Source organism: Carex rostrata, chromosome 3, assembly GCF_964058835.1.
Source record: "Carex rostrata chromosome 3, lpCarRost1.2, whole genome shotgun sequence".
Classification (NCBI taxonomy): Eukaryota; Viridiplantae; Streptophyta; class Magnoliopsida; order Poales; family Cyperaceae; genus Carex; species Carex rostrata.
Genome location: NC_135920.1, coordinates 4,648,913 through 4,667,529, shown reverse-complemented (window position 1 = coordinate 4,667,529; position 18,617 = coordinate 4,648,913). Strand labels below are relative to the sequence as shown.

Below are 18,617 nucleotides of genomic sequence, written 5' to 3'. Positions count from 1 at the left end.
TAAATATTTATATATTTATCCTTCCCTCAGAAAGAGGAGAGAAGGCGTGCTCCAAAATGGGTTCCGATAGAACTAAATATCCGCTCTGTTTACTTATTCGCGAAATTATATATGTTTCCGGATCTAGATCTCTTCTTTGTCCTAAATATATATCCGAATTTGGATTCGAAAAATGTCGGATCTGTTTACACTTTACACCCTAGTTGTAACCAAAACAATTTTGGTGCCGTGAAAATATTATTGTTAATTCCTGTAAAATATGATACTGTTCTTTTCTTTATTTCTGAAATAGGATTAATTGTTTTTTGAACTACGAGTCTAGGTAAACGGAGAGATGTAAATTTAATTCCTGTAAGAAACATCTAAAAAGAATAAATGTGCTTGACAAAGACAAAAAAGTAGGGAAGCATAAATGGGATATATATTTTAACATCAATTTGTACAAATACGCCTTGCACTAATTTTCTTATACGCTATCATTATTGAAACATCAAATTCTATTGTTGCAAGAGAAACAAGCACAAGGAGCAGTATTTCCATGGAGAATTAATTTATTTTCATTTTTCATCTTTTGTGCATTTTGATAGGCTTTTTGTATCTGTTGTGAATGTTGCGTTTGTGCTGATACTCTCCATTCCTCCGCTTTTCTGTGAACTATTGCCATCCTCTTCATTAGTTTCTCTTCTAAATTTGACCTCATCTTTTGTATCTTCACCTATTCAAAAATAAATTATCTCATTAATTATTCCGTATATTTTAGCAGGAAATAGTCTATCATAGAAAGAAACCGACATGTTGTGATATTAAGCTTATACAATATTTCTGGGGAACTGGAATAAAGTAGTATTACGACAACAGGCTTAATAAATGCTGCTAAGGGACTAGCACAATAAAGGATAGTTCATTAATATATATATATATATATATAGAGTTAGGCTGGGGTGCTATGGATAGCATAGTGGCCTCTATGCTACGGCTCAATATTCGAGTTTTCAAAATCCAAACGGTCGATCCGAACCGTTCATCTTATTCTCCATATTAATATCTGCTTGGAGACCAAATTTTACATTTTTCTGAATTTTTTTACTATTTATTAAGTATTTTACAAAATTGTTGATCCAACGGTGGCTGCACAAAACAGTAAAACCGTTGGATTAGCGATTTTCAAAGTGGCTTAATAAATAGTAAAAAAATTCAGAAAAATGTAAAATTTGGTCTCCAAACAGATATTAATATGGAGAATAAGATGAACGGTTCGGATCGACCGTTTGGATTTTGAAAACTCGAATATTGAGCCGTAGCATAGAGGCCACTATGCTATCCATAGCACCCCAGCCTAACTCATATATATATATATATATATAGATAGACTAATATGCATTCGGTAATATATGAGCCGATATGCATACGGTCCAAATTCGAAATTTCAAAATCCAAAAAGTTAATCTGAACCATTCATCTTGTTCTCCATATTAATATGTGCTTGGAGACCAAATTTTACATTTTTCTAAATTTTTTTACTATTTATTAAGCCACTTTGAAAATTGTTGATCCAACGGTGACTTAACAAAACAGTAAAATCAGCAACCACCGTTGGATCAGCAATTTTCAAAGTGGCTTAATAAATAGTAAAAAAATTCAGAAAAATATAAAATTTGGTCTCCAAGCACATATTAATATGGAGATCGAACGAGATGAACGGTTCATATCAACTTTTTGGATTTTGAAATTTCAAATTTGAATCGTATGCATATCGGTCCATATGCTATCGAATGCATATTAGTCACACACTCTCTCTCTATATATATATATATTTAAGTTCATGGAAATCTAGCCTATCAACTTCTTTTATTTATTTATAAATAACTATTTATCTGAATTTCGAACCAACGACCTTCCGCACAGAAGGTGTTACCTTTTGCTACTAGGGAAATAAATCTGCTGTGATTCCAAGAAATAACAGGGACTTGAAATTCCAAATCCAATCATTCATCTGTTTCGAAATTCATGCAAAAAACTATATTTTTTGGATTCGAGCATAAAGAGCAATGAATGGTTGGATTTGGAATTGTAGGCTCCGTGTTATTCCTTAGAATCACAGCAGTTTTATTTTCTGCTACTAGACCAAAAACTAGTTCTTAGTACATTAATATAGTACATATATATGAAACATAAAATATTTATACAACATTGTCCTATTCTCACTCAAAGTTACTTTCTTTGTTCAAATAAATTATCAATTCATATAGTACTACTTAAGTACTAGAGGTCTCCTAATAATTACTTGGATAAGAAACTACTTGGGATCAACTTTGAAGGTCCCATAATATGACTCTGAAGTAATGCACCATTTGAGTTTTAATCTGGACCGTTGGATTAAAATCTGGGCCAATATGACCCATGTCCGTAATGTACGAAGCCCTTTAAAATCAGTACTAGTATATAACGAATGTATCTGATTAAAATTCAAAAAATGAGGTATCTTAGGTGATATGAATTCCCCTAATATTAGTGCTAATTTAAGGGTCAACTTAAAATCAAATCCAAACTAACATGTATATTTATAGAAAAATTATACATAAATAGCATAAGTCTTTGCTACAGAGTTATACCGACCCATGAGTCCTCACATTATTTAATGGATCTCTTGAATAATAAAATTACATGGGGTCCACTTGTCAGTGACATTGTACCAGAGGGATGCATTATTGTAACAGAGCCTGGACTCTGTCAACTCTTCTAAAGTTCAATATGTTGTTTTTAGAAGGCACCCCTAGTTATAAGTGAATAATTAAAATTAATCTTGGCCTAGGTAACCTAATACTAATTAATTATAGCTGAAACACTAATCTTTTCTCATTTAAGTTTTCTAATGATTTTTGTTTTAAAGTTCAAACCTAACTTAGTTTAAATTATTGGAGCAAAGCTAGGGGATGATGTGCTCACAAAGAGTTAGTGAGTACAACTTCAAAATTTTATCGGATTGGTTTCAAACGACGAATCCAAACCGTTAAAATCCATCAACTTCATGAGTGATGCATGTACATGTAAAATTTTGAAAGTTTCGAATTCATTTAGTATAAGATCAAGCAGTCAGAAAAATGATGAAAAATGAATACATAAAACAATATATAAAATAACTAATAGAAGGTCCATTTTTTAACTACTTGACTTTGTATTAAATGAACTCGAAACTTAAAAAAAAAATCATATACATGCATCATTTATGAAGTAGATGGATCTCAACGTTTGAATTTGTCGTTTAAAACCAAACCGATAGACATTTAAAGTTGTGCTCACCAATCTCTCAGAATGAGCACATCACACTACAGCTTTTTCTCAAATTATTGAAATAAAACAAAACAATACACGGTGTTTTGGTGCACAAAGTCATTGAGGGAAGGGAGAACAAAAAAACAATTTTTTTTTATATATTATAGGCTCCCACTTCTTTCAATATATTATTTCCTTTAGAAGATAATTATTAATATATCAATCACGTGTAATGTTTCAGAAGTGAGCTTCAAGCAAAGCATTGAAGCAAGCAGCTAGCTATACTATTTAACCTAGTTGTTAATAGACAACACTCTAACTAATATAGATAATAATTCTTTTCAGTAATAATATATATTTTAGTCATGCCTAATAATTACCCAGCAACTTTTTTAGCAAATACATCAGCTTTTTCTAAATCACCACAAGAGCTCCACAAAAATTATACAAACATATAGTTTTATTTCTTTCATCAAGAATTTGTTTTTGCTCTAGTAACCATAGTGACAATTGAATAATTTGAGTTTGGTTCGGCGGGGTCAAAAATTTGTGATTCGGAAATAATTTGGATATAATTCGGGAATGATTCGAAATTATCTAGATCAGAGATTCTAGTCCCACAAGGGAGCAAAAAAAAAAATAATAATGTTCTGGGAAAAATTTAGAAAAAGTTTAGAAATAATTCGTATAATTCGGAAAAAATCATAAAATTTGCTAATTATTTGCAAATAATTCAGTCAACAGGATAATTCGGCGTTTAGTTCGCCATCACCAAAAAGACGAATTATTCGCAAATAATTCGTGAATCTTGTGACTATGTTAATAACAAAGAACAACGCTCTTAATATGAGAGATGAGAGTTCGAAGTCTAGATGAAAGATCCTTTGTACATACTAAAATATTGAAATAAAAAAAACACCATCTTTCTCTTAAAAAAAGTCCCCCCTTTTTAAGGACGGTAACATTGAACTTGCACCAGTAAGGTATGGTGTTTTTAACAAAAAAAAAAAAAAAAAAAATTCAACTAATCCATATTTTCATCAGAAAGCACGCCTTTTTTTAAGGAAGCGATTGAATTTCATGTCCTTAATATAAGGAGTTCTCTTTAAATTTCCAAAGGGTATCTGAAACAGGGAACAGGGATAACTTGGGGAATTTATAACAATATTGTGGATATGATGGTTTATTAAATATGTAAGTTTAGTGTATATCAAATATTTATAGTGCATCTAATTTTTGTGGTGTAAAAATATTATTTCAATTAAAATTTTAATATCATAGATGTGTTCTCAATTATTTAGATAGGATATGTATCAAATAAAGTTGGATGAATGAATGAATACTTAACCATACATCAAACATTTAAAAAATTAACGGTAGAGTTTTCATAGCTTTATGATGAATGAACAATCAAATTCCAATTGGCTTAAATTTGAGGCGCTTACTAAATAATTCAGAACACGTCTACAATATAATTTTTTAATTTGAATAACAATTTATGTACCATAAGTTGGATGTACCAAAAGTTTTATGTCCGTTAGAATTATCCAACTTTTAATAGGACTAAATAATTAATTTGGAATACTTCAAGGGTATTAACAGAAACATGCCAATAAAGATTACCTCCAGCTTCCTGGACTGTGCTTCTGCTTTTGCATTCTCAAGGTTCACCCATGCTTGTATCTTTGCCTCTTCTCTCTGGTACCTACAATGCACAACAAAATTAAATAAAAACAAAAGTATATTCGTGATGTATCAATGCATATCCTATTAGGTTGCATTTCTAAAGCATAGAACAGACTAAAGTAATTTTGTTTGAGGCAGGGTTATCCAATTCAATTTTTTGAAGTAAAATTTGCAAGGCAATTTTAATTTTTTAACAGCATAAGGTCTTGGAAAACAAATCAACTGTCAGAAGAACATGATATCATCAATATTATTCCATGCCGAGATCCAAGTAAGAAGTTAAAAATTGTAAATGGTACCTCATACAGCTCTTGCTTCTCTCTTCCTCTTCCCATGCACATGCTCTCGACTCGGCAAAGCTCTTTCTACTCATCTCAAAATGTCTCAAGCTTTTTGACACATCCTCCTCTTCCTCTTCTCTCGAATTCCATTTCGGTAACACCAAATCAAATTCATTGCATAATTTCAGTTTTGCAATATCAATAGTTTCATTGGTTTGTACCAATAGGCCTGATTTGCTAGCCGGGGTGTTGTGCCGTATCGGTGAGGTACTCTCTGTAGGAGGGGTAATAGGGGTCATGTGGGTACCGATATTTCTCATGTCGGTACCATGACTTGTCCTTGAGATGATGTTTTTTAATAAAAGGGTTGGTTTTGTATGATTTGAATATGTGCGGTTCGGGTTCGGGACGAACTGTTCTGAATCGCTTGCATATTTATCTGCAAATTGGGAATGAATTTGACTTGAAGGAGATTGCAATAGAAAAAAAAATATTATGTAATTATACAAAACAACAGCTGTGACAGTAATATGTTACTACAAACCTTTGAAGAAAACATCTGCTGGTACCAGAGGCTTTACCATCGAAGGTACAATTTGCACCGTAAAATCCTCCAATTTGGCACCTTCTCTCGCATACTCGCATATTTTCCTAGAATTCTTTGCTTGTTCTGGTTGTTTTGCTGAATGGATCAGATGAGAAGGTGATTCCTTGTATGAAGAGCTACTGACAAGCCACTTCTCAGCATCTTCCCATTTCGAAGACACGCTCTTTCTTTGCAAATTGAAATTATTCCCGGGACTAGACCGAAAAATCGGTCTGAAACCAGGTGTGGCTGGAGAGTCCAGTTTTCCATCTCTCCTCTCTTGGTAGAGTACTCTGTTGTCGATGCTCTGGCTTCGCTTAAATTGCATTGAATTTACAAATTCTGAGGTTTCCTTGAGATTTAAGTTGCACAACGGGTCTTTGATTGAGACTTGAATTGGGGTTTCTTTAAAGATAATTTTACCAACTTTAGTTGAATCCTGAAAACAGTAGAGAGAAAATGAGGTGTATTATTGCCTTGAAATGTACCAGAGTGTATACCAGAGAGAGAGAGAGAGAGAGAGAGAGAGAGAGGTTTACCTTGGAATTGATATCCATTTGAGAGAAGTAAGAGGTGGTAGAAATGGGGCTAGATGGATGCCTTGTTTCTTCAATGTACTTCTTTGGTTTATTCATTTCTCTCAGTCTCTCTCTCTTCTCTTTCTCTCTGCCACTGAGAGAAATGCAGTCTTCTAACACATCAATATAAACAAGTACAAACTATTGCCTTTATCAATAAAGTATGTAGTGTGAGATTTTAAATTTTTTTAAGCTTTTTAAAATCGCGGCTTTCAAGGGGTATTAAGTATTAACTAACTAGAGACTAGAATTAGAGGAGTTCATTATGATTGAACTGAGGTTATTTTGTCTTAAATTTCGGTTCAATTTGTTTGACTTGACCAGATTCTCTGATTCAATTAATGTCCAGAAGCTACAAAATGAAACTTCTCTTTTGAATTTGGAAATATAATATATATTATTATTTCCCATTGGGTGTTCTGTTTTCCTGACATGTTACATTGATTAATGTTCCTGCCTTTGTTTGTTTATAAGGCTCGTGAATCGTGATAATGTTATTATTTTATCATACCTTTAGATCTTTGAAAATGAAAATTCAATGTTAATGAATGCACTGTTGTGGCATAGGCACCAATAGTATTTTACTATTATCGTGCTCTGCTCAATGCGCTGTCAATATCCACTGTGAAGAGTAAGAACTGTGCAATAGGAACCGAACTAGTGGTAACTTTTTTTATGTAAAACAGCTCCTGAAAATGTAAAAGTGCAAATCAAATGGAGGGAAATGTAGAAAATAAAATGACAACTGTAACTTAACCCAAAATTTCCATGGCACGTAATTCAAAAATTAAGAAATCTGATCGTTACATTTTTGCTTCTTTAGATTAGTTAGGATTATTTTGACAAAATGGCCCGTCAATGGTAGGAAAATATTTAATATGAGTTACCAAATTCTGAGCCAATTTTTTTTAGAAATATAATGGACCCACTTTAAGATTCGTATAAAGTTAAATTAAACACCACATCTGAATTTTTCTGTGAAGTTCCACTGTAGAAAATTGAGAAGAATCAAATACATATTTTTTTCTACCACGTGGTTGGACTCGTGCATCAAGATGAAATAATTTTACTTATTGTTTGGATATAAAATTTGAATCATGAATGTGTTCAGATCGAACCCCGAGAAAATGAAACCTATGAATGATGATGATTCCTGCGCCTTTTTTGAGTTAAAAACCAACGGCACAGATGAGTTCAGGATTGAACTGCAGATCTACTGTGCATTCTTTTAGGCTTGATATTGTTTTGAGATCAGTTTAACCTAAATTCTGATCGAACGGTCAAATTTTAAACCCAAGATATGAGATAATGCAGTGGATCCGGACTCGGATATTCTCGAATTCGTATCCTCTGAGATATCTCAAACTTTGCGTGACTTTATGGAAAATCCCAACCGTTTAAATACGTTCTGCACGAATCTCAAAGCACACATAATACTGACCCCTACATCATCCCCGAATAGACACCGGACACGCAAAAGTTGAGATATCTCAGAGGATACGCACTCGATATTCTCATGGCCTTCAGAATTAAACCCAATCCCCTGCCATAAAACTGTGCCGTTGGAGTTGGCTTAGAGATAAAGAATTTCATGCACAGCTGTTTACGCAAAATTTGAGTTATTTTGTTGAGTAATTATTTGGTTTGTCAAAACAAAAAAAATGTTCATATTTTATTCAATACAAAATATTTATTATTTTTCATTCAGAAAAGAGCGAATTATGTACATTTTAAAAGTAAACTCTGATTAGAAAGAATAGAAATCCTTTACTCACTGTTCTGTTTTTGTTTTGTTTTGAGGAAACTGTTCTGTTTGTTGATTGCTGTGTGGATATAATGCTTCTGTGTTTTGAGATCTTCTATGAAGATCGGCAAGTATTTTATACTCGCCACAGGTCAATATAACTTGACACTGGGCTCACGCCTGTAATCCACATTGTATAAATATGGATCGGACGATGCGGATTCGTTCTGTAGAAACTCAAAATTTGAGTTACGGCAGACGATTTGTTGATATGAATTCAAGAAAATAGAAAGGACAATATGATCCTTTATAAATTTTATCCCCAAGCGTCCTCTATACAGAAAAAATGTAATAGTTATTAACCTATAACAGTTTTTTATATTGAAACAAAGAAAAAAAAACTTTTGTAATATTTTTATTGTAAGAATTTAAGCTGATTGCCACAAAAAACAATTCTAAGAGAACTGTAAGATCAGAAGTAATTATTCTTTTCTAAACTATATATTTTGTGATGATTCATTTTTTTTTTTTTTTTTTTTGTGAAAAGTTTCAAATAAGAAAAAAGAAACTTTACAAATCACAATGGACATTACATTTCTGTAAAAATATCCTACAAACGTAAATCAATATGCAATCTCATTCTCTTCGGTAAGAAATTATATATATTTTTTTTTAAAAAGGCAAAAAGTCCATTTTATTGCTGAAATTGAGTTAAATACAAAACATAATGTTAGTCTTTTAAGTGCCAGTAACCTGGACCAACTACCAAATGCAAAAGAAGTAAAATAAACCAGTTCATACATCAACATAAGCATAACATATGCCAAGCGCCAATAGTAATTAAGAGTTGCTAAAACTAAGCCACTTAGTAAAGGGCTAAGGCTATTAACACTACTGGAGCAAAACAAGATCCCGAGCTTCATCATCAATCTATGGAGTCTCTGCAGCAAGTGCATCCCCTGTGGGCTGATACACCACCATGGGGAGTGGCATGTACTGACTAAGTGGAATTGCATCCTCAATTACTGGAAGCCAATTGCCCATTGCATCCTTGAATTTCTTCTTCATGTTCCCTGTCCAGTATAGACACAGAGATTTAATTGTTAGTATAATGTTTCTAGCAAATTTAATTGGAGCATTATTAAAACAAAGATCATTTCTATGTTTCCACATGGACCAGCTAACTGCACTAAGAACTATGAGAAAACCAACCTCATCAGTGTGGTCAAGTGACTTAGAAAAAACTAGAATATCTTCCCAAGTATGCCATTAGTGCATTACATCTTGGCTTTGACCTAACCAGAACCAAACTTGTTGTGCTAAAGGACACAGTAAAAACAAATGGTCTACTGACTCTTGGTGACAGCAAAATTGGCATTGAGTGTTACCAGTCCACCCTTTCTTGATTAAGTTGTCTTTAGTTAGTATAGTATTGTGAGAAACTAGCCACATAAAGATCCTAATCTTAGGAGGAATTGATAGTTTCCACCATAGCATAGAATTTATAGGTTGAACCCCTCCAAAATTAAGAATTGTATAAATGGAGTGAGTTGAAAACTTCACTGAGCTCTCCCATTTCCATTCTATCTTATCACAGTCCAAAGTGAAAGAGGTTGAGCTGATGAGGAACAAAATATCCACCCACTCCTGAAAATCTACCCCTACTAAGTCTATCCTGAATTGTACACATTGGCCTTGAGAATTTATCACATCAGCTAAAAGGATGTCCTTATTTGTACATTAGAGAATAGGGAATAATATTTAACAGCAAGAGTACAATTCTGGAACCACTGATCTAACCAAAATCTAAGTTGGATATGGACATCTGGAGTATATGAGGTGCTAAAATCTCCCATATGACTAAGTTTGAGCAAGGTAGACCAGAAATGAGATATGTAAGGAGAATGATTCAAAATGTATTTATGAAGTAAAAGAGTTTTCTAAGGGCTAAGATACTCATTATTTTTAAATTTTTACCACTATTTGAGCAAGAGAAAGATGTTCATTTGTTTAAGATCTAGAATTTCTAAACCTCCAAAGACTTTTGCTAATCTAGATGTATACCATTCTATTAGAATGTATTTTTTCTTTTTTGAGTTGCCTTGTCAGAGGAATCTTTTTCTAACTTTGTCAATTAACTTTATGATTGTTAAGGGGATTTTATAAACAGACAATGCATACAAAGGCATTGCAGAAAGGACTGAATTAACTAGAGTTAATCGACCTCCTATTGATAGCATATTTCTTTTCCATAGGTGTAGTTTACTCTCTATTTTATCAACTAAAAATACCCAATCAGATATCTGAAGTTTTTTATAATGTAATGGTAAACCTAAGTATTTAATTGAAAATTCTTCCCAAGAACATCTAAAGATTTAATAAATTTATTGCATTATGGACGCAACAGAAGGCAATTGCAAGCAAGATTTTGTTCTTTCATATTTTTGCCTCACACTTTTAGCAATCTTAGAAAACGAATTCTTCAAAATGCACTATTATTATTTCTGGGAAGAAACTCTATTAAATAAAAAATTCGTCCATTGTGGAAGCAACAGAAGGCACTTCACAATTATTTATGTGAAACAACCTCATGTACTATGCGACTAACGAGCCCTCCATATTACAGTTCGCATGTGTATGATAAAAATATTTGGAAGAATATTTTTGACAAAAGCTTCTAGTTTTCCAAATACAAGGGACTATTTAGCACTTTAGCTTATCGGCTAAAGCTAACCTGGACATGTGCTCAAATACCAGAATTGCTATTCACTGTTTCAATCCAATGAAATGTGCTCTCCAATCTCGATCCATCAAATCCCAAGTGAAAACAAAACCCCAACGATGGGAAGTTTTCTTATTCTAAACACAAAACAAATGGGCATAAAAATAAATTGCTCATCTGATAAATTAGAAGAAAGATTAGCATGAATTAGTTGCTAAACTCAGACATGAAAGATTCATGGAAGGCCTTGAAACTAGAAATTATTCCTGGTATCTTATCCTCTTGCGGGAGAATTGTGCATCTGAAATGCCAAGTCCCCGGTACCTGCACAGGCCAATAAAGAAGATACTATTATAAGAGAATTGATATCCAAGGATCTGCATATAACCACTAGTATTAGGTTTCAACACCATAAGGTAAGCCATAGTCTGATCTGTTCCTACCATACTATACAGATTACATAGCTTACGTATAGTGGTCGTTAAAACTTTTTCTCATGCTTATGCTCAGTAAGGAAAAATATTCAAAACCACTATAAATTAGAGCTGATAAACACTGTGCTGTAACTCAAGAGGTCTTGAATACTCCGTGCATAGTATTGCAAATTAATATAGAAAAGCTACATTCAGTTATTTTTTTATAGTTCTCACTAAAGGTACTGGTACTACTGTAGGATAGTAAACAGCCACTAAAGATCAGAAGAAGCTAACCTGGCCAAAGCCAGATCCAGGTACAACAACAATCCCTGTAGCTTCTAGAAGGCGCTGACAATAAAAGGCATCAGGCGCATTGTTAGTGGCCGTTGCTGCATCAATGGCCTTCTGTGGGAGGTGGATGCGCGGAAAGAGATACATTGCTCCCTCTGCTCTGTTGCATGTCACCCCTTCCATACTATTAAATGCATCTTCTAGTGCCTGTATATATATGCATAATCAGTTGTATTAATCCAGTTTTGTACCCGGTCTTCAATTCTTTTCCACCTTGTTTACTAGCTTCTGTGGTTATTAAAATTGCTTTGATTACCTTGAACATCCCATTCCTGCTTATATTTGTACTATAATTGTCTAATATCACAAATATCTATCAGGATAGGAAAATAAAAACCTTTGCACGCCGAGCCAAAGACTCGAGAATACCATCCTTCTCTGCCATATAAGACTCATATGACTCATCCCCTACCTGCACTTTCATAAAAAATACATCAGAGCTTACATTTAGTTAGCCAATACCAATACCAGTATTTTTGAAGGTGTTCTGGGTATGTGGTATTTACATGCACCGTCAAGAGTTCATAAATGCTCACTGAAACTTGAGCATTGAGTTCCAGTACCCAAGAGAGATACCAGTGAAATTTTGCCAACCCAGCCAATAAGGTTCTATTCTGGTATGTGTACCATAATTAAGATATCCATCATTTAAAACTTTACAATATCCTATGGGAAAATCATCTAAAAAAGGTTTCTTTAGAATTAAAACAGAGAAAAACTCAGCATAGCATACCTTTGGGGGATTCATAACAAGGCTTGCTAGAATCTGCCCAGAGATGTTAGAGCACAAATTTACAGAGGCGACCTTGTAAATTTGTTCTCTTACATCAGCACTGAAGCCTGTTATTTCCATGTACCCTCCTCTCTTTCCACATTCTCCATAGTACCCTTTTTGCCAAAAAAAAAAAAAAAAAAAAAAAAATGAGCCAAAGGTTGTAAGAATTTATTAAAATTGTACATAAGCCCCTATAAACCCTCAAATATGGCAAATACTTCTCTGACATTTACATAAAAAGTGATGAGGGTTGGGTACCCTATTTTAAACAAAAAAAAAAAAAAACATATTATGGTTATGTTCCATACACATTTCCATGGTAATTAGAAACTTGGGGGTTTCAGCTATCTCATTTAGCAGATTAGCGGTATACTTGATGATTTGATGTTCTGAGATGACTAGCAGTAAATGCTGGCATCTATAATATCAATCAATGAAGATAAGAATCACCTAGGCTTGTTTTTAAGCCAGTATAATTTGATCACAGAGCATTGGGACTAAGCATGACTGGTACAATACCAACATTCTTCTGTAAATTAGGTACCTTTAGAAACAGACTGAAAGGAGACCACGGCCAGATCCTCCTCACCATACCCCATTGACCATGCGATTTTCTTGAATGAGTTGAAGCTCTTGTCATCTACATAAATATTTTCTTGGTATACCTACAAGAAGGAAAAATAAACTACATCAGCTGATTCAAGTCAGTCAAAAACACATGTTCTTATGAAAACAAAAGAACAAAAATTTGTGACCTCGTCGGCTAGCAGAACCAGGCCTTCGTTCTTGCAGAACTCAACAATTTGGCGCTGATTTTCTTCACCAAGAACCTAGTATTGTATATGACATAGTTGCTTGAGTAAATTAACACTAATAGACTGAAATCATCATAGAGTAAAAGGTGACATGTATTACTGAAATAGTCATAGACTAAAAGACACCTGTCCTGTAGGGTTTCCAGGATTTATTATGACCAATGCCCTGACAGTTATTCCCTTTGATCGTGCCTCCTCCAGTTGCTTCTTCAACTCAGAGATCTCCAGTCCCCACCCAGTTGCTTCATCGAGGTAATAAGGAACCTACAAATAACAAAACATATCCTCAGATTATATTGCTAAGCCGAATAAAACGAGATAACACAGAGAAAAATATAGAAGCAGATGAATAAATAATTTGGTAAAATAATAAATATTTAGTACATACAAGAGAGCCACCGTGTAGAGCAATTGAGGCAGAATAAAGAGGGTATTGTGGAATGGGACAGAGAATGCCGTCTTTCTCTGTCCTTAGCAATAATTGCATCATCATGTGCACCTATAAAAAAAATATTTAGATAGTGGTAATTGAATGTGTCAAGAATGAAATAAAAATATAAAAAAGAAAAGAAAAATCTGAATTACAGCTGGACTGGCCCCGTCAGTCAGGAAAATGTCATCAGCATTTGAAGGAAAACCATCACGAGCAGCTATTCCAGCCGCGATTGCATCCCTTAAGCCTTTTACACCCTGAAATTAAACAAAATTTCAAATTGAAACATCTACCAAAACAAAGTCATATCACAGCTAATTTGTCAAAAATGTATTAAATATCTTTTCTAGCTGTCACAAAAGGATTGAGAGTTGACCTGGCTGTGACTATAGGCACCTGTAGCTCTACCTGGGATCCCATCTAAAATCTCCCATGCTCTTTGAATTGAATCAGAACTGCACCCAAGAAATAAGAGAGGGAAATAAATAACAGCTTTAGAACCTAAAATAATTGTCTTGCTGACGTTGTAAATACATATACCTAAACAAAGCAGCAGTCTCACTTTTGTCCAGAAGAGCTGGATGGTCTGCTAATGCAAGAACCTGGTGGGGAAAAATGCTTGAATGTTGAACAAAGTTTGAAATACAATTAGGGATGCAATCAATAGATTGGTTAGAACCATTATCTGACCTCACGGAAAAATGTAATAGGCTGCTGGCCAAGTGATTGGGGATTTCCGATATTACAATATATAATCTACATAAAAAGAAGCAAACATCAATTATCAGAAAGAAGTTTATCATTAGTTAATTTCACTTCACAAGAGATATAGTGAGGCACCTCATCAAAAGGGTGAGAACCTGGCTGCGTCTGTAACTCTTCTTGTAAGCGCTGTGAAGAAGTTTATTTATATTAATGTTCTGTAGTTCAATAGGAGAAAAAGGCAACATAAACATAGAAGACTAGAATTTAATAAGTACCTGTGCATGGGTGACAATCTTGCCACGCACAGCATATTCGCATTTTAAAACCTGAAAGAATAATCAACAGAATTATGCAAAACTAGCAGTGTAATTTTATCTCAAATTCTCAGTTCATTTTGATCAGAACAAACAACAGGTAGGACAAACAAAAGCATCATCACTTCAATGCAAACCCAAATTTGCAAAACATGTCAATGTACAAAGCTCAATTCAAGGAGATTACAGTTTATTCAAATTCAAAACCCAATGGCATGGGGAATAGTTAAATCACTATTCAAATTGAAGAAGAATGAATAACACTATTTGGAAAGATACTTGAGCTTTAAATAACAGCTTCTCATCCCTCTCTTGAGTATCAAACAGTAACATTAGCAAAAAAAACCAAACTTAATCAGCAGACATAGTTCCCACTGGTATTTCCAAATAAATAACAACTAAGAGAGAGAGAGAGAGATCACACCTTCGGATTGAGAGTCTCGACTGTAACAGGTGGATTGAGCTTAGAAGTCATGGCAGCAGCGGTGCTGTAAAACGCAAGAGGAGATGACAAAGAAGAAGAAGGGTGAGATCGCAAACTGGAGAGGAGGAAACTGGAGAGAACCCTCCTTGATTGCTCTGTGACAAAGCGACGCATCTCCCAGACGCTCCGTAGGATGGTATTATATTCTCAGAAAAGCGTCGAGTAATCAGACTACCAGTTTTTAGGTGTTTTTTTGTATCTTATAGGCTTGGGAGAGAAGTCAATCGAGGATTTGCATCTGGGAACAATTTGACCAAGAGGGATAGTGACTGTGAAATTGGGACCCAGAGCTTCAGGAACCCGTATCCTCTCAGGTATTGCACAATTATTGCAGAGGATGACTTACTTAACGGTTTGAGATTAAATCTCAACCGGCTTGGGATTCGGGTCACTGTAGGGGGCCCCATTTTTGGGCTTTGAGATTCGTGTCAAGTAAAAAAGTACGGTTCAGATCTAGTAATTGTAAAAGATTCCCTTATCAGGTATTGGAGAGGATATATTTTCGAGCTTCAGACAGTCCGAATTAATTAATTGATAATTAATAAATAGAAAATAATGAGATCGGTTAGATTCAATTAGTCGGAAAGATTTGGTGTAATTTATGGAGTCCGAATCTAAAATAACTCAAATTTTATGTTTGAATTCGGACTGTCCGATCAGAATTCAGACTACGAAGTAGAATTCTCTTTTGGGTCAAAGTAAATTGGACGGTCCGGATATAAACTCAAAATTTAGATTGGGAGATTTGGCTTGCTTTCAGCCTTTCACCGATGAAATTTGTATCTGATGAAAAAGAAGAGTCATATATACTGCAAACACTATGTGTTTCTTTTAGAAAAAAAAGTAACATGATTGATTGACAAATTTTTATTTGATGAGCATATAAAATTTGATGGGTTTATTTTATTTTATTTTATAACCTACAATGGTGATTCAATTGAATTAATGGGCATCATAATAAAGGGAGAGGGAAGTTCCGACCCCCATCGGATCAAACTCGGTTGGATGAGCACCCCAGACCGTTCGATACATCAATCGTGATTGATATTTTAATTAACGGAGCTTACTCTCAAAGTCTCACCACATCCATTTGTTTCTTTTCCAACCCGATTCAATAATTGAATCTATCAGTCTCTTTACCTTTGCCCCTTCCTCAAATTTCCCGTCTCACCAACAACGGCTGCCCACCCAAATCTCTCTCCACAATCCGCAATTGGACCTCCCCTTTCCGCAATCGGCAATCAGACCTCCCCCTCTCCCCATAATAAAACATAGAATATTCTCTCATCAATGAGTCACGAGTTATGAATCATTACTAAGTAATGACTCGGAAAGGAGATTATATTAAACCAAGTAGTTTATATGATTCGATTAGTAGAATGTAAGATTAATTACATACTTAGTTGGCATCATATTTAATATTATATGCTAAATATGGTACTAATGGGTTATCTGTACATCGTTGCTCTTCCTTCTGGTCTGGAGTTTTAGCCAACTTAGATGTCTATGATACAGGAATAAGTCAGATAATTCATAATGGTGAGAGTATATTTTTTTGGTTAGATCAATGGACATGGGAGTGCGCATTATATTGTCTTTACCCTCATCTCTTTAGGGCTGCCTCTGATCAGCACCTACTGGTGTCCAATGCTTTCTCCTTTAATCATCTTACAATTCATTTCAATAGACAACTCACAGGCATATTACATACGGAATGGCAACATCTTTCTTCTACTTTACTCCCTAACTCTATTATTACTGACTCCTCTCCTGATACTATATTTTGGAGATGGACTCCGTCTGGATTATTTACGGTTCATTCCCTATATCTTTGGTTATCCTTTAGGGGTATTCCCTATAAAAATTTTACTACCTTATGGCATGCTAAAATCCCTCTAAAAATTAAGATCTTTGTTTGGTTATTGAGACAAGATAAGATTCTTACGAAATGTAATTTAGCTAAAAAAGGTTAGGATGGAGACATTGGTTGTCCATTTTGTGGAGCCCCTGAAACTGTGAACCATTTATTTGTGACCTGCCCCTACATTTCTTTTTTATGGACATGGATTAGTAATCATAACAACTTTCAATTTAATTGTACAACAATTGCTGAGTTATGGCTTTTTTTACTATTGGATTCCTTTGAATGATTCTTTACTTGTAGAATTGATTAGGGCTGCTACCTTATGGTTAGTATGGCTTACTAGAAATAAAATTTGTTTTGACCAAACACTTGTTCCATCTCCAAGTTCTGTTGGTTCTGCCATTATTGCATTAACTTCTTATTGGTGTAAGGCTAGATTAAATGATTCTTATTTTAAATTAACATTAATTTTGCCTATGGATGTTTCATCTTTGCATTAGGAAGGCCCATTGATAATAATGTCGGATTCAAGTACCCCGAGCAGTCCATTGAATTCAGAGGAAACCGACCCTGGTCATGGTTTAGAAGGGTCTGATTTATCGGACTATATTAGGGCTCGAGCTGAAATTGCAGATATTGATGTTGCATTTCAAACTATTGGACACCATGGAGTTTTAATCCCCCTCTCTTCCTCTACTGACTCGTCTACTGTGGCTTCTAGCTCTTCTTCAATTGATAGTTCTACTTACCTTTTATAGTCTTGTGATTAGTCACATTTTGTATTAGTTATGGCCTTATATTTTGTAGTAGTTGTCATTAGTTTCTATGCAGTTCTCTTCTTATTGTAGTTTTATTTTATGAACTTGTGTCCCTCACTTTGTATGAACAATTATGTTTCTAATGAGACAGGTGGTTATCCACTTTTTTCAAAAAAAGAAAAAAAAAACTGCAGGTTCAGTGGCATGAACTCTAGTCTCTTTATAGAAAGACGCGTATTCAATTTTTGAAAATAATATCTAAAAGATATTGTAGATGTATCAAAAAATTTAATAAAAAAAATGTATGAGTTAATATGGTCACGAAAATAAATATACACTTGTCACGTCTCCAATGTTACAGATTCAGTTTGATATCATGATAGGAATGATATTTGTATCGTTTGCTTTTAAATTGACATAAATTTGAAAACGAACCATCAATAATTCATATAAATACCGAAATGATTTATTTGAGAAGTTGTTTTTTTCCTCTCAACCCCACTACCATTGAGAAAAGGTTAAGCAAATAAATGGACAAATAAAATGCTAAAAAATGAAAGAAAAAAAAATGCATTGATAAATTAATGGGCCGAAAGTCTCTGACAATCATAAAAATAATATACATATAAAGGAGCTATGAAAACAATAATTTGTGCATGTTTTCATTATATGATTTATTTTTTCAACAGAGCAAATTTAAACTATTTTTATGTGTTATTAAATGATACAAAAATTGCATGACGTTTGATAAAATCATAAAAGAGATATTTAAATAATTAAAAAATTAATGCATCCACATACTTATATTCAAAATAATTTAACTGATTGAATT

At 34.0% G+C, this 18,617-nt stretch overlaps 2 protein-coding genes across 2 annotated transcripts; both read right to left on the bottom strand.

Moving 5' to 3' along the window:
* Positions 1-391: 391 nt before the first annotated feature.
* On the bottom strand, positions 392-6,571 carry LOC144551041 (uncharacterized). The gene is made up of 5 exons (XM_078298836.1): positions 6,366-6,571; positions 5,785-6,265; positions 5,259-5,679; positions 4,897-4,978; positions 392-715 (listed from the first exon to the last, which is right to left on the bottom strand). The coding sequence occupies exons 1-5, from the start codon at positions 6,459-6,461 to the stop codon at positions 491-493; spliced, it is 1,305 nt and encodes a 434-aa protein (XP_078154962.1). The 5' UTR covers positions 6,462-6,571; the 3' UTR covers positions 392-490.
* A 4,271-nt stretch (positions 6,572-10,842) lies between these two features.
* On the bottom strand, positions 10,843-15,389 carry LOC144551040 (alanine aminotransferase 2-like). Its single transcript, XM_078298835.1, has 15 exons — positions 15,104-15,389; positions 14,641-14,691; positions 14,501-14,551; positions 14,351-14,416; positions 14,201-14,262; positions 14,037-14,115; positions 13,813-13,917; positions 13,616-13,726; positions 13,354-13,491; positions 13,168-13,242; positions 12,957-13,077; positions 12,371-12,525; positions 11,975-12,049; positions 11,581-11,784; positions 10,843-11,194 (listed from the first exon to the last, which is right to left on the bottom strand). The coding sequence occupies exons 1-15, from the start codon at positions 15,275-15,277 to the stop codon at positions 11,078-11,080; spliced, it is 1,584 nt and encodes a 527-aa protein (XP_078154961.1). The 5' UTR covers positions 15,278-15,389; the 3' UTR covers positions 10,843-11,077.
* Between the last annotated feature and the right edge of the window lie 3,228 nt (positions 15,390-18,617).

Bases quoted from the DNA above. Each gene is read 5' to 3' on its own strand.
- LOC144551041 (XM_078298836.1), bottom strand. From the start codon at position 6,461: ATGAATAAACCAAAGAAGTACATTGAAGAAACAAGGCATCCATCTAGC. The intron at 6,266-6,365 runs GTAAACCTCTCT...TACTGTTTTCAG, and splicing joins AAATGGATATCAATTCCAAG to GATTCAACTAAAGTTGGTAA. The intron at 4,979-5,258 runs GTACCATTTACA...TGTGCATTGTAG, and splicing joins AGAAGCAAGAGCTGTATGAG to GTACCAGAGAGAAGAGGCAA.
- LOC144551040 (XM_078298835.1), bottom strand. From the start codon at position 15,277: ATGCGTCGCTTTGTCACAGAGCAATCAAGGAGGGTTCTCTCCAGTTTC. The intron at 14,263-14,350 runs GTCAGATAATGG...TTTCCCCACCAG, and splicing joins CTATTACATTTTTCCGTGAG to GTTCTTGCATTAGCAGACCA. The intron at 12,050-12,370 runs GTATGCTATGCT...ATGAAAGTGCAG, and splicing joins TTGTTATGAATCCCCCAAAG to GTAGGGGATGAGTCATATGA.